This window comes from Stenella coeruleoalba, assembly GCF_951394435.1.
Source record: "Stenella coeruleoalba genome assembly, chromosome: 7".
Taxonomy (NCBI): domain Eukaryota; kingdom Metazoa; phylum Chordata; class Mammalia; order Artiodactyla; family Delphinidae; genus Stenella; species Stenella coeruleoalba.
In genome coordinates this window covers 67976872-67991038 of record NC_137153.1, presented here as the reverse complement: position 1 = coordinate 67991038, position 14167 = coordinate 67976872, and the positions used below count along the sequence as shown (strand labels likewise).

Below are 14167 nucleotides of genomic sequence, written 5' to 3'. Positions count from 1 at the left end.
GGTCGAGGACTTCCCCACCCCCACCCCCCGGGCGGCAATTGGGAGATGCTGCGCCCGCACCCCTGGACCCGCATTCCTGGGACCCACTTCCCGAGCCCCGGTCCCTCCGCCCACAAATCCCCACCGGGACGACAGCGCACAGCCACCCCTCCCGCCCGGGCTCCCACCTGTGCCCCGAAGCATATTGTCTCGGAGCAGGTCCCCGCTGGAGAGGTGCTTCAGCTCGAAGTGTTTGGTGATGCGCGAGGACACGGTGCCCTTGCCGGAGCCCGGCGCTCCCATGATAGCTGCGCGCACTAGCCGCGCAGACGCCCCCATGGCCGCCGAGAGAGGCCGGGGCCGCGCGGAAGTGGGGCTTCGGCCTGGCTGTGCGCTCACCCGCTCCGCAGGCCGGGTCCGGCTGGCAGCGCTGCAAGAAAGCTACGGCCTCCACGCCCAGGCGCTCCCGGAAGTGAGGCGACAGCCTCCAGGCCAGCCCCACCCAAGCCCCGTCGGGCTGCCGCGCCCGGCCCTGGCGACCCAGGAACCCCCACCCCCCATCCCCCGCGCCTGATCCCGCCCGGCCCGCGCAAGCCGCGCCCCCTCGGCACTCCAGCAGCGACCCTTGCGAGCGACTCGGCCGCCCCACGCAGCCCGCGGCCCTCCGCGCCTCCTCCCCACCCGCCAGCTCCCCCCGCATCCCCTTTGCTTTCCTCCGCCTCTGGGGGCCCTCCTCCGTGACCTCTGAATGCCCCCCACTTCCCTCAGATCCACACCTCGCACCTGTCAGTGCCCCGCCCCGTCCTGCCCAGTCCCAGGGGATCGACAGCGCCCGCCCGGGGCCTCTCCCAACCCCAGCGCCGTACTCCGCTTGGCTCCCACTTGCTGCCCCCTCGCCACCACCCGTGCCCCTCGGCTCCCTGGGTCGTCAGAGGTCCCCCTCTCCTCCTCCCAAGCCCGCAGTTCCCTCCCCTCCCTTCCCCTCTCCTCCTCTGCTGCTGAGCGACTTTTCCTGCTCCCTCGCATTCTCACGCAGGCCGTTAAGGTACGTTTGTCTAGGTAGAGTCCCAGTGGGTGGCAATGAACCAAAAGGGCCTTCCTCCTCATTTCACAGAAGAGGAATCCCAGTTGAAAATGAGTGAGGTGCTGTAAGTCACAGGTCTGTTGAGGGGTGTCTCTTACTTCCCAGGATCACACTTTCGGATTCAAAAGGAACTGTTGCTTTTACGCAGCCGAGCCTAAAAGTACTGGCTCCTCCTCAGGCTCCACTGTTTGCATTGATGCCATAAATATTTATTCAGTAAAATTCCTGCTCCTTGGATTTGAAAGTCTAGTGGTGGAAGCAGGTCATAACAAGGAAACAGATAAATGAGCAAGGTAATTTGAGATAGTACTATGAACAAAATAAAATACAATGTGTATATATATGGAATTTAAGAAAAAAAAATGTCATGAAGAACCTAGGGGTAAGACAGGAATAAAGACACAGACCTACTGGAGAACGGACTTGAGGATATGGGGAGGGGGAAGGGTGAGCTGTGACAGGGCGAGAGAGAGGCATGGACATATATACACTACCAAACGTAAGGTAGATAGCTAGTGGGAAGCAGCCGCATGGCACAGGGATATTGGCTCGGTGCTTTGTGACCGCCTGGAGGGGTGGGATAGGGAGGGTGGGAGGGAGGGAGACGCAAGAGGGAAGAGATATGGGAACATATGTATATGTATAACTGATTCACTTTGTTATAAAGCAGAAACTAACACACCATTGTAAAGCAATTATACCCCAATAAAGTTGTTTTTTTTTTTTTTTTTTTTTTTTTTTTTTGCGGTACGCGGGCCTCTCACTGTTGTGGCCTCTCCCGTTGCGGAGCACAGGCTCCGGACGCGCAGGCCCAGCGGCCATGGCTCACAGGCGCAGCCGCTCCGCGGCACGTGGGATCTTCCCGGACAGGGGCACGAACCCGTGTCCCCTGCATCGGCAGGCGGACTCTCAACCACTGCGCCACCAGGGAAACCCTAAAGATATTTTTTTTAAAAAGTACAATGTGTAGAGGGAGGGTGTCTTAGATTGGGTGGTCAGTAAAGCTTTGAAGAAATGGCATTTGCTCTTAGCACTGAATGGGAAGGTGGAGGGAGAGGGACAAAGTCAAGGGGAAAAGGCCCTAACGTGGAATGTTTGTCATGTTCCAGGAATAGAGACACAAAACAAAAATTTCCTACCTATTTCCTCTGTAAAATGGGCATGGAAGATTAGTATGGAGTCGTTAAAATAATGTGTGTAATGCCAGCTACAGGGTAAGTGTTCAATATTACATTAAAGTCATCCACTATTATTATCATTTCTTTGTGGAAGGACACTATGCTAAGGCAGAGAGAAGGCTCTGTGAAAATAAACACAGTTCCATCCTCCTCAGAAGTTGTCGAATAAGTGGCCCAAAACTGCTTTCAATTTAAAAGATAGAAATTATTTCAGAGTGAGGTGGTAAGGGAAATCTTGCTCCCCAGTGAATCTGAGCTGGGTGAGTGGATGGGGGGATTTAATAGGTAGACAGTGCTGTACTTGGAAAGAAATTAAGTAGCTCATACGTATTTATTACTAAGAAAGAAAGAATGAAAATAAATGAATTAAGCATTCAACTCATATAGTTAGAAAAAAGACATCAGAATAACCCAAGGAAAGCAGAGGAAGGGATTAAGTAAAGAAAAAGAACATAAATGAAAGGATCAGAGAACTTAAGAAACAGAACTAACAAAAGAATGAAAAGGTCTGGACAAGTACAAGTTACAAAACACTAGAGAACTAGGTACATAGAGAGTCCTTCTAATCTCCAAAGCTGGGAACATTTGAGGGTTTAGCTGCAAAAGAAACCTGAAAGAAAATCCTGGGGATATTTGGCTTAGAAAGAAAACCAACAAAATAGCTGAGGAATCATCCCATCACTGGGGAGGAAAAGCTGAGTGTTGTGGTCACATCACCAGGCCCCACAAAATGCCAACTAACTGCAACTTTGCTAAAGTTTGTGGATTATGAATGAGGAATGAATAAGTAACTGCCAAACTGAGAAATCTCCTGGCAGCTGGGCTTGGCACAGTCATTTGGCCATGCACACACATTTGTATGGGCTGGTTCTTCACCCTTGAACTTGCCCCAGTGGTAAAGACACTGAGCTCAAATAATACATTAATACAACAGAAAGTGTGAGTCAAAAAGAGCTTTAAAAATGCTTGTATGTTGGAGCTTGCCCTCTAGAACTCCTGAAGAGGCCAGATCCAAAGAAGTCTGAGAGAAGACCATGTGGAGAGAGGGCCAGCGATCTGAGTCGGTCCAGCCATTCCAGCTGAGCTGCCAGTTGTAGCCACAGGACTCTCTAATCCACCACCAGGGGTAGGTGGATTAGAGAGTAGAGAAAGAATTTCTCCTTGAGCTACTAGAAAAATAGAACTGTCATTACCTGAGATTGGAAAAACTGTAGGAGAAACAGGTTTGGGGAGAATATCAGTGTTGTTTGGGGTAAGTTAAGTTGGAGATGCCTTTGGGACATCCACAGGAATTGATAAGGAAACGGTTAGATGTACAAATTTTGACTACATAGTAGAGGTCCAGGCTGGAGATGTAAAATCTGGGAGTTGTTGATATATTTAAATTCATGAGCTAGTACAAAGTCACTTAGGGAGTGAGTTTAGACGAGAGGAGAGGAGGTCTGAAATCTGAGTTCTGGGGTTCGCCAAAATTTTGGGATGAGGAGGAAACACTGAAGGAGTCTGAGAGGAGAGGCAAGTTAATTAGGAAGAAAACAGGTGAGTGCAGTATCTTGGAAGTCGATGGACTGTATTTCAAGAAGGAGGGAGTGATTAAATGAGTCAGATTCTGCTGATAGGACTGAGAACTGACTGAAATTATTTCTAAGCGTAAAAAAAAAAGATTATTTTTCATTTACAATGCGTAGATGAAAATATCAGAGAATAGTTTTGCCAAGAATCCCATAGCTATTCAACAACTGAATTAGTAATTTCAAAAAATGTTAGGTGAAATATAGAAAATGCTTTCTCTGAGAGGGAATTCTGGGAGTAGAATTCAAACTGTCCAGAACAAGGATATTAGAGAAAAAAGAAAGAGAAGATCTAGACAAAAGTAGGGGAAGAGAAAAGAAGAGGCACAAAGAAATGAAAATAAAGGGCTCTATTTAACAGCCCTTGAAAGAGCCATATGAAAAGATGTTAAATCATACTTATGACAAAGGAAATGCAAATTAAAACTATAGAGAGATACTATTTCTCAACTATTAGATTGGCAAAAATCTAAGTTTGACAATGTAATGTGTTGACAAGGTAGTGAGGAAACAGGCATTCACATTTTGCTAGTGGGAATACAAAAATGGTACAATCCATGGAGAGAGAAATTTGGCAATATCTAGCAAAATTTCATATACGTGCACTTGTCAATCCAGAAATTCCATTTCTAAGAATCTAACCTAAAGATACACTAGCAAAAATACAAAAAGATATATACATAGGGTTGTTCAATGAACACTATTTGTAATAGCAAAAGAGTGGAAACAATCCCAAAGTCCATCAGAATGGTCAAATAAATGAGGATCCACTCATATATTGGAATACTACGCAGCTGTAAAAGCAAATGAGAAATATCTCTGTAGAGTGCTATGCCATGATTGCCAGTGAAGAAAAGGCAAGGAGGCAAAGCTGAAGGTTATATACTACCACTTAACCAGAGGGGGAGGAAGATATGAATATATCTTTATGTTTTAGAAAAATAGAAAAAAAATTTAAAAATAAAATAAAACATTAAAATTTTTATTTTATTTAAACAAACAAAAACTGATTACCTCTAGGGGAAGGAAGAAGTGGGGCAGAAGGAATGGGGCAGATGGAGATCAGACTTCTCTGATTGTACTTTGGTTTATACGCGTGACTTTGTTAAGTATGTAGCAAGACTTAATTTTTTTTAATGTTTCCAAAAGCAAGCCTTAAAAGTTAAAGGCAAAATGAAACAAATGAACATGGCTGTGTAATGACTTGGTTCTGTCTATTTTTATAAATTGCTACTACTCTTTGAATACCTTGCAGAAATCTAAGTTGCTTCCTTTGTTACTGAGGTAACGCATGTTCTGAAGTTTTATCTTGGAATTTTCCATACCATCTCACATAGCTCACTTTGTCGTTCCTGCCAGACGACAAATACTGTAACTTGGCCATAGAACATACTTCCTCACTGTTTTGTCCTAGCCTGAGGCATTGCTTGTCCTTTAGGACAAAACTACTCCTATCAGAGCACTGACTTCCCTCCAGAGAGGAAACACTGTGTTATTCCCCTAATCATGCCTCGTCGGTTCTGAAGTTGTGGTCCATCCAGGGCATTTCTGTCCCAGGACCCAGGGATAGGGTAATCATATGCCCCTGAGGGTAGTCCTCCTCCTTGAAATTCAAGAGTTTTCTGGGTCACAGGATTTGGAGCTGCACACAGCTAAATTTGACTCTCACAAGCTGAGGGACCTTGAGCAAAATAATTAACCTCTCTTAGCTTCAGTTGCCTCATTTATGAAATAGGGGGAGGGTGATATTAATCCTATGGGGTCGTTGTGAAATTTAAATAGGGTCGTGTACGTAAAATGCCAGGCATATGCTAGGTGCTGCTTCTCTTCTCCTTGCTCTGCTTCCCTCCTCTTCTTTCCCACCTTCTTTTCATTCAATCTTCCCTCCACCTTTTTCTTCATTAAACAAAATAAATTAGACTAGGAAACTTTTAAGGTTCTTCTCAAACTCTGAGGTCCTTAGAAGTATGGATGAAGTGCAGTGCATTCAGATGGAGGCTTGGCCACTAGAATTAGAAATTCAAAGATAAATGTAGTAGAAATGTGGGTGTAGAGGTCAATGGTGATTTTAAGTGAAGAGGCTTTTAGGGGTTAAAAGCACAGAGGAATGGGTTTCTTGGTGGAAATACTTTAGTCCCAATAATATTATAATTGTGCAGATTTGTCCAAGGGAAGAGAGGAAGTAGGGAAATAAGGGAAGGACAGAAGGAAAGAGAAAAATTGGAAAGAAAGGAGGAGGTTAACATTTAAAAGTCAGATAACAACAAGTGTGGGTGAAAATATGGAGAAATCTGAGTTTTCATGCACTGCTGTTGGAAATGTAAAATGATTCAGTCACTTTGGAAAACAGCCTGATAATTCTCAAACAATTAAACATAGAGTTATCATATAACCCAATTTCACTCCTAGGTACACATTCAAGAAAATGGAAAACATATGTCCACCACACAAAAACTTGTACATGAATGTTCATAGCAGCATTGTTCATAATAGCCAAAAGGTGGAAACATTTCACATGTTCATCAATGGATGAATGGATAAATGAAATGTAACATATTCATACAATGAAACTTTTTATTTGGCCATAAAAAGGAATAAAGTACTGATACATGCTATAACATGGATGAATCTTGAAAACACTATGCTAAGTGAAAGAAGCCATATATTATATAGTTCCATTTATATGTAAGTCCAGAGTAGGGAAATCTATAGAGACAGAAAGTAGATTAGTAGTGTTTGGGGCTGGGGAATATGGGGAACAAGGAAGATAGGGTGGTAATAACTAAAAGGTACAGAGTTTCTTTTTGAGGTATGAAAATGTTCTAAAATGGAGTGTAGTGATGATTGCACACCTTTGTGAATATATTAAAAACCACTGAAGTGTACACTTTAAATGAGTGAATTGTATGATGTGTGAAATATACCTCAATAGCCATTAAAAAAATCAATCAATATAATTCACCATATTATCAAATTAAAAAGAAAAACCATATGATTATCTCAATAGAGGCAAAAAATCATTTTATAAAGTTCAACACCCATTTATGATTAAAAACTCAGAAAACTAGGAATAGATGGGAACCATCTCAATCTGATAAAGGGCATTTATAAAAAACATAAGCTAACATCACAGTTAATGGTGAATGTATTCTCCCAAATGTGGGGAACAAGTCCAAGATATCTGCTGTCATCGTGTCTCTTTAACAGTGTTCTGGAGCTCCTAGACAGTGCACTAAAGCAAGGAAGATTGAAGAAGAAGAAACAAAACTGTCTTATTCACAAATGAGCATGTATATAAAAAGTCATAAGGAATCTACAAAAAAAGCTACTAGAACTAATGTGTTCTGCATTCAAAGTCAAATACAAAGCAACATTGGTATCTCTACACACTAGAAACAGACAATTGCAAATAAAAAGTTTTTAAGATGCCATTTGTAATAACATCAAAAAATATTTGGGGGTAAATCTAAGAAATTGAATACAAGAACTGAATATTGAAAACTACTCATTTCGGAGAAAAATTATAGAAGATCTAAATAAATGGAAAGACATACTATGTATATGCATCAAAACACTCAGTTTGGGGCTTCCCTGGTGGCGCAGTGGTTGAGAGTCTGCCTGCCGATGCAGGGGACACGGGTTCGTTCCCTGGTCCGGGAAGATCCCACATGCCGTGGAGTGGCTAGGCCCGTGAGCCATGGCCGCTGAGCCTGCGCGTCCGGAGCCTGTGCTCCGCTACGGGAGAGGCCACAACAGTGAGAGGCCCGCGTACCGCAAAAAAAAAACCCAATAAAAACAAAAAAAACACTCAGTTTGGTTACAATCTCAGTTCTCTCCAAATCATGTATAGATACAACATAGTCTCAATCACAATCTCAAAAGTTTTGTTTTTTAAATGAAAATTAACAAGCTGATTTTAAAATTTGTAGAAATAAAAGGAACCTAGATTCGCCAATACAATTTTGAGAAAGAACAAAATTGGAGAACTTTACCTGATTTCAAGACTTACTATAAAAAAAAAAAAAAAAAGACTTACTATAAGGCTGCAGTATTTAAGACAGTGTGGTGTTGATGTAAAGATAGGTATATGGATCAATGGAACAGAATAGAGTCCAGAAATAGACTCATACATAGGGTCAATTCATTTTTGACAAAGGAGAAAAAGATAGTCTTTTTTTTTTTTTTTTTTTTTTTGCGGTACGCGGTACTGCTGTGGCCTCTCCCGTTGCGAGCACAGGCTCCGGACGCGCAGGCTCAGCGGCCATGGCCCTCGGGCCCAGCCGCTCCGCGGCACGTGGGATCCTCCCAGACCAGGGCACGAACCCGTGTTCCCTGCATCGGCAGGTGGACTCTCAACCGCTGCGCCACCAGGGAAGACCCAAGATAGTCTTTTTAACAGTGTTGCTGGAATAATAGGATATCCACGTGGAAAAACATAAACTCAATTCTTACCTCATGCCATATGCCATAATTAACGCAGAATGGATCACAGACCTCCATGTAAAAGTTTAAAATGATAAAACTTCTACAAGAAACCTAAGAGAAAATCTTTGTGCCTTTTGTTTAGGCAAAGATTTCTTAGATAGGACACAAAAAGAATGAACCATAAAAGAAAAACATTATAAACTGGAGTTTAACCAAAATTAAAAACTTATGCTCTTTGAAAAACAATGTTTAGAGAATGTAAAGGAAAAACATACACTAGGAGAAAATCTTTGCAAAATATATATCTAATAAAAGGCTTGTATCTAAGATATGTAAAGACCTCTTACAACTCAATAATAACAAAACACACAACCTGATAACAAAATGGGCAAAAAATTTGAACAAATACTTCATCAAAGAAGCTATATGATTGAAAAACAGGCATATGAAAAGATGCTTAATATCACTAGTCATCAGGAAAATGTAAAATAAAACCATAATGAGATACCAGTGTATACCACCAGAACAGCTAAAATTTTAAAAACCAGGTCACACCAAATATTGAAGAGGATTTGGGATAACTACAACTCTCATACATTGCTGATGTGAATACAAAATGGTACAACCACTCTGGAAAAGTTTGGCAGTTTCTTGTAAAGTTAAATGCACACCTACCAAAAAAACCAAGCAGTCTCTCTCCTAGGCATTTACTCAAGAGAAATGTAAACATACTTCCAGCATTAATGTGCCGGGGTGCCGTAACAAAATACCATAGACTGAGCGGCTTAAATATTTATTTTCTTACAGCTCTGAAGGCTGGAATTCCAAGATCTAGGTGTCATTAGGATTGGTGTCTGGTGAGAGCTCTCTTCCTGGGCTGCAGATGGCCACTTTCTCACTGCATCATCACATGGCCTCTTTTCTGTGTGTGCATGCCATCATAACAGATGTGACATGTTGATTTTTTTTTACTTTTCTGTTTCATTTGAAAAAAATTTTAATGAGCATATATAATTTTTACCCCCAAAAAATCACCTTAAAAAAAAAACCCAACAAATCCCATCTAATATATCACCTTAAAAAAAAAAAAAAAAAAAAAAAAGACAGGGCTTCCCTGGTGGCACAGTGGTTAAGAATCCTCCTGCCAATGCAGGGGACACGGGTTCGAGCCCTGATCCAGGAAGATCCCACATGCCATGAAGCAACTAAGCCCATGAGCCACAACCACTGAGCCTGTGCTCTACAGCCTGTGAACCACAACTACTGAAGCCCGCGCGGCTACAGCCCATGCTCAGCAACAAGAGAAGCCACTGCAATGAGAAGCCTACACACTGCAACCAAGAGTAGCCCCCACTTGCCGCAGCTAGAGAAACAGAGAAAGCCTGCACACAGCAACAAAGACCCAACGCAGCCAAAAATAAATAAATAAATTTATTTAAAAAAAAAGACAGTGGATTTTCTTCAGCTTTTTAAAACTTTACTGAAGTATAATTGATGACATCACGCTTTTGTTATTCATGAATTAATTTTAATCCAATTAGCATTTACTGATGTTCTAGGAATGTAGCAGCAGTGAACGCAGCAAAACGTCTATACTCAAGTTTTCTTTCCCGTATATGGAAGGGAAAGAGGATAGTAATGAGTACTGTGAAAAAAATAAAGAAGAAGAATAATTATAAAGCAAAGGAAAATTTAAATCTGCAGGCAATTCTTTTAAATATCACTATCTCTTCAGTGAGCATTTGCAATATCTGCCTCATCAAATACTCTCTACAACAGAATGAAGTGACAAAGAATGAAGTGCAAAGTAGAAGAGCTGGGTCCTAGTCCTGCCTCAGTCACTCATTAGCTCTGTAAACTTCGGCAAGTACTTGACCTTTCTGCGCCTCACTCTCAACAGTAAAATGGAGATCACGCCTGTCCCAGAGTGGTGGTGAGGCTCTTACTTAGGATCTTAGTGATGTGGGCACGTTTTATCATTATGTAAACAAAGGCTCTGTCTCCAAATTATCTCTTTAGGCAAAGCTTGTGATTTGAAATTGTAAGTCTCTTTCTCTTTATTCCCTACCACCCCCATTTTCGACTCAAGGTTTTAAAGATTGCTATTAAAAACAAACGTCTTTTAAGATAGCACATTAAGATACTATCACCTAAAATATATTTATTATAAAACAGGTTTATTAAAAAATAACTTTTTAAAAGTCAGTTATTCAAGTTAGTCTAAGCAGCAGAACTGTGATGCCTCAGGGCACAGTGAGATTGGGGTTTGGATGTGGTGGCGGAGAATTCTAAGCTGCTCTGAAGATCCTGTGCCCAGACTAAGCCAAATTGAGGGATGGGAGAATGGTGACAAAGAAACCAGGAGGAAAGTTGTAAAGCAACTGATGATGGGAACCTGAGATAGGGGAAACCTGTAATGCCTGAGGCTCCAAATCCCCACTCTGCATGAAGGCTGCCCCTCAGTCATGTGTTGCAGTTCCTGAGACACACAGAAGGAGGCGCCATTCCTGAATTATTCCTCCTGCTCCAACCCCCCAGTAATCAAGTTCCTAGTGATAGGACTTATCACTTATATTTCATTTTACAGTTTTGTGAGCACTTTCTCATTTGGTCCTTATAACTAGGTGATAATTAGAGGCTGGTTCTATTATCCCCATTTTACAGATGGAAAACTGAGAGTCAGCCATTTTAAGTGAATATTCAATGTCAGACAGGCAGAGCTAGTCTTTCAACTCCTGACCCAGTGCCCTTCCCACTCTGCTGTCTAGAGTAAAGGAGGATTGACAAATATAGCTGAGAAATGGAGTTTTATTTTTTTCATTCTTTTTTTAAAAATTAATTTATTTCATTTATTTTTGGCTGTGTCGGGTCTTCATTGCTCTGTGCGGGCTTTCTATAGTCGTGGCGAGCAGGGGCTACTCTTCGTTGTGGTGTGCGGGCTTCTCATTGTGGTGGCTTCTCTTGTTGTGGAGCACAGGCTCTAGGCACACAGGCTTCAGTAGTTGTGGCTCGCGGGCTCTAGAGCACAGGCTCAGTAGTTGTGGCGCATGGGCTTAGTTGCTGCATGGCATGTGGGCAAATGGATTGTCAAATACAAGAGCTCCTGACAAAGGGAAAGAAGACCCACTCTAGTAGCCAACCTATGCAGAGAATGGCTTTGGGAATAGTGCTGTTCTTAGGAGAGTTGGAGGTCAAGTTGAGCTCACCCCCAGGTTTCAAACATACAGTTAAATTTAGCTTTGTTGGGTTATTCTGTGGTCAGGGCCATGAGTTGAGCTTGGTCAAGGGGAAGGAAGGGTATAAGCAGAAGTGGGTTGGGCACCTGCCACTTTTCCGGCTCAGTGCCTCTCTTCTGTGGACATGAAAACACCCAAAGTAACCCCTCGGTGGCTACCACTTGGGAAGCCTCTAAAATGATTACTCTTGACAAAGGCTGAAAAGGCCTGGTATATTGTCAGAGATCTAGGATGCCTAGGCAGCCTCTGCTTGCGAGGAACCCAGTGTAGAGACACAAAAGTCTCTGAAACAGTGTAAAAGTTTGGCCAGAGAATGTTTTCCCACATCAGTGTATTAGTTTGCAATTGTTACCATAATGCTCTGTAACAACAACACTCATATCTTAGTGACACACAACCAGAAACATTTGTTTTCTTGCTCACAAGTCTACAGGTTGGCTTGGCCCCCTCTGGGTTGAGGCTGCTCCCTGGTCTTCATCATTCCAGGCCCAGTGGCTAACAAGGTCATGGTTGGTGAATGACATAAGCACAAAAGAGCAAGCCAAACCTCACAAGCACCTTTAAAGCCTCTGCTTGTGTCACTGGGTCACTAATACTGCACTGGCCAGAGCAAGTCATGGATGCCAAACAGGGGGATGTACTCTAGCCTAGTGCAAAGTCCTTTAGCAAAGGACGTGGATGTAAAATTCTAAAACATGGAGGGAATGAAGCATTGGGAGCAATGACCCAATGTTACCACAATTAGTAATCTGGCAATAAACATTATTATGAATAATATATAAAAAGTAATAAAACGATAGCTAACATCTACTGAGTCTTATTAAGTGTTGGGCACTTTTGTTAAGTACCTTGCATGTATTAACTCATTTAATCCTCACAACAACCCTATGAGGTAGATACTAATACGATCTGTATTTTACAGACGAAACAACCAAGACATAGTGGGGTTAAGGAAGAATTAAGATCACACAGTAAACGGCGGAGGAGGGCAATGACAATTATATTAGAAAGGGACACTGTCCATTTCCTCTCTCCCTTTTGTGTCTCTCCTACTCTTCCCTGCCCCTCCCCAACCCTGTCCCTACTTTTGTGTGTCTTGTCTTGGGAAATGACATCTGGTCACCCAGACCAGAACCCTTGGACCCCTCTCACCTGCTGCCTGCCCCATGTGTCAGCCATTAGGTTCTACTGTCTGTACCTTCTTAACTCCTCCCGATCTGCTCCCTCCTCTTCATCCTCTGCCATTGCTTCCACTCACAGTCCTGCCACTTCTTTCCCAAGGGACGCCCTGCTTTTAGTCCTGCACCCTGAGTTTGCTGCCAGAGGGATTTTTGCAAAATGCAGATCTGGCTAGGTCATTCTCCTGCTTAAAAAGTTTCTGTAGGGCTTCCCTGGTGGCGCAGTGGTTGAGAGTCTGCCTGCCGATGCAGGGGACATGGGTTCGTGCCCCGGTCCGGGAAGGTCCAACATGCCGTGGAGCGGCTGGGCCCGTAAGCCACGGCCGCTGAGCCTGCGTGTCCGGAGCCTATGCTCCGCAATGGGAGAGGCCATGACAGTGAGAGGCCCGCGTACCGCAAAAAAAAAAAAAAAAAAAAAAGTTTCTGTATTCCCTGGAGCTTTTAGGATAAAGTTAGCCTAGTATTCCAGGCCTTTCATTTTCTGACACTCTGCCACACTTCAAACCAGCTTCCCACACTACCTGCAGTCCCACGAAGTTTCATGCCCTTTTGCCTTTGCATATGCTGCACCCTCTGCCTGGATCCTCTGCTCCCCTTCTTCACCTCATCAACTCCTGTGTATCTAGAGTCTTACCTTTTGGGAAGGCTTCTCCAGTCTCATCCCTGTGCTGATTAGACATCTTTTCTCTCTGCCTCCAGTAGACCCTGCCATAGTATGTGGCATTTACCAGGCTACAGTTCAATATTAGATTCCACTGTCTGCTTCTCCATCATTATATATATAATTCGTGGACCCCCTGCTTCAGAATCACCTGGGAAGTTTGTTGAAAATTCAGGTTCCTGGGACCTATCTTGGTCCCACCAACTCAAAATCTTCACAGGGTAGAGCCCAGAAGTCTGCATTTAGAAATTTCCTGAGAAGATTCTGACTTGTGCCAGGATCCTGACCACACTAGACGAAACAGCGGCCATGCTTTCTTGTACTTCTAGCATCTAGCATAGTGCCTGGCACAAAGTAGGCACACAATGAATGTGCTGCGAATGAATGAGTGAAATGGGCAGCACTGGTCAAGGCAACACAAATAAAAAGCGAATATTCGGCTACTGCGATTCCAGATACCAGCAGATGGCGCTGTGACGACATACATGCTTTTACGCCGGGGAAATTTTGTTTTACAGGAATTCAAGACTAAACTGCTGAGTAATTTAATTTATTTTTTCCTACCCAGTTTGTCTACCATTGTCCCACTTGCATGAATAAATTGCTTTCTGAAGGCATGAAGACTTAGACAAGAAAAACAAGTGGAAAGAGGCTGGTCACAGAAAGCTGAGCAGGTAATGAAAGAGAAGGGAAGGATATTCTAATTACCCCTATTCCATCCTCCTGATGGAAAGCTGCTCCCAGCGAGCGCTAAGTGTTGTGAAATTACCCAAAGCATTCAAAAGAATAAGCCATTTCAGTAAGAGGGTGGAGCCATCCTGTAATTCTGTTAGTCATCCACGTTTCCTTTACAGA

At 43.1% G+C, this 14167-nt stretch overlaps 2 protein-coding genes across 3 annotated transcripts in view; one reads left to right on the top strand and one right to left on the bottom strand.

Moving 5' to 3' along the window:
- AK3 (adenylate kinase 3) overlaps window positions 1-14167 on the bottom strand; it is a 41857-nt gene that overhangs the window by 27414 nt on the left and 276 nt on the right. Inside the window, exon 1 of one of the 2 annotated variants that reach the window (XM_079925671.1) lies at window positions 168-509. The exons of the other annotated variant lie outside the window; for it this stretch is intronic. Coding sequence (XP_079781797.1) covers window positions 168-318 — 151 coding nt within the window. The 5' untranslated portion in view covers window positions 319-509. Of the gene's footprint in view, window positions 1-167; window positions 510-14167 lie in introns of those variants that run through there. 2 annotated transcript variants of the gene reach the window in all.
- LOC307188493 (tyrosine-protein kinase JAK2) overlaps window positions 993-14167 on the top strand; it is a 381641-nt gene continuing 368466 nt past the window's right edge. The window contains exons 1-2 of the mRNA XM_079925664.1: window positions 993-1024; window positions 13881-13986. The gene's annotated coding sequence lies outside the window, so the exon portion shown is untranslated. The remainder of the gene's footprint in view (window positions 1025-13880; window positions 13987-14167) is intronic.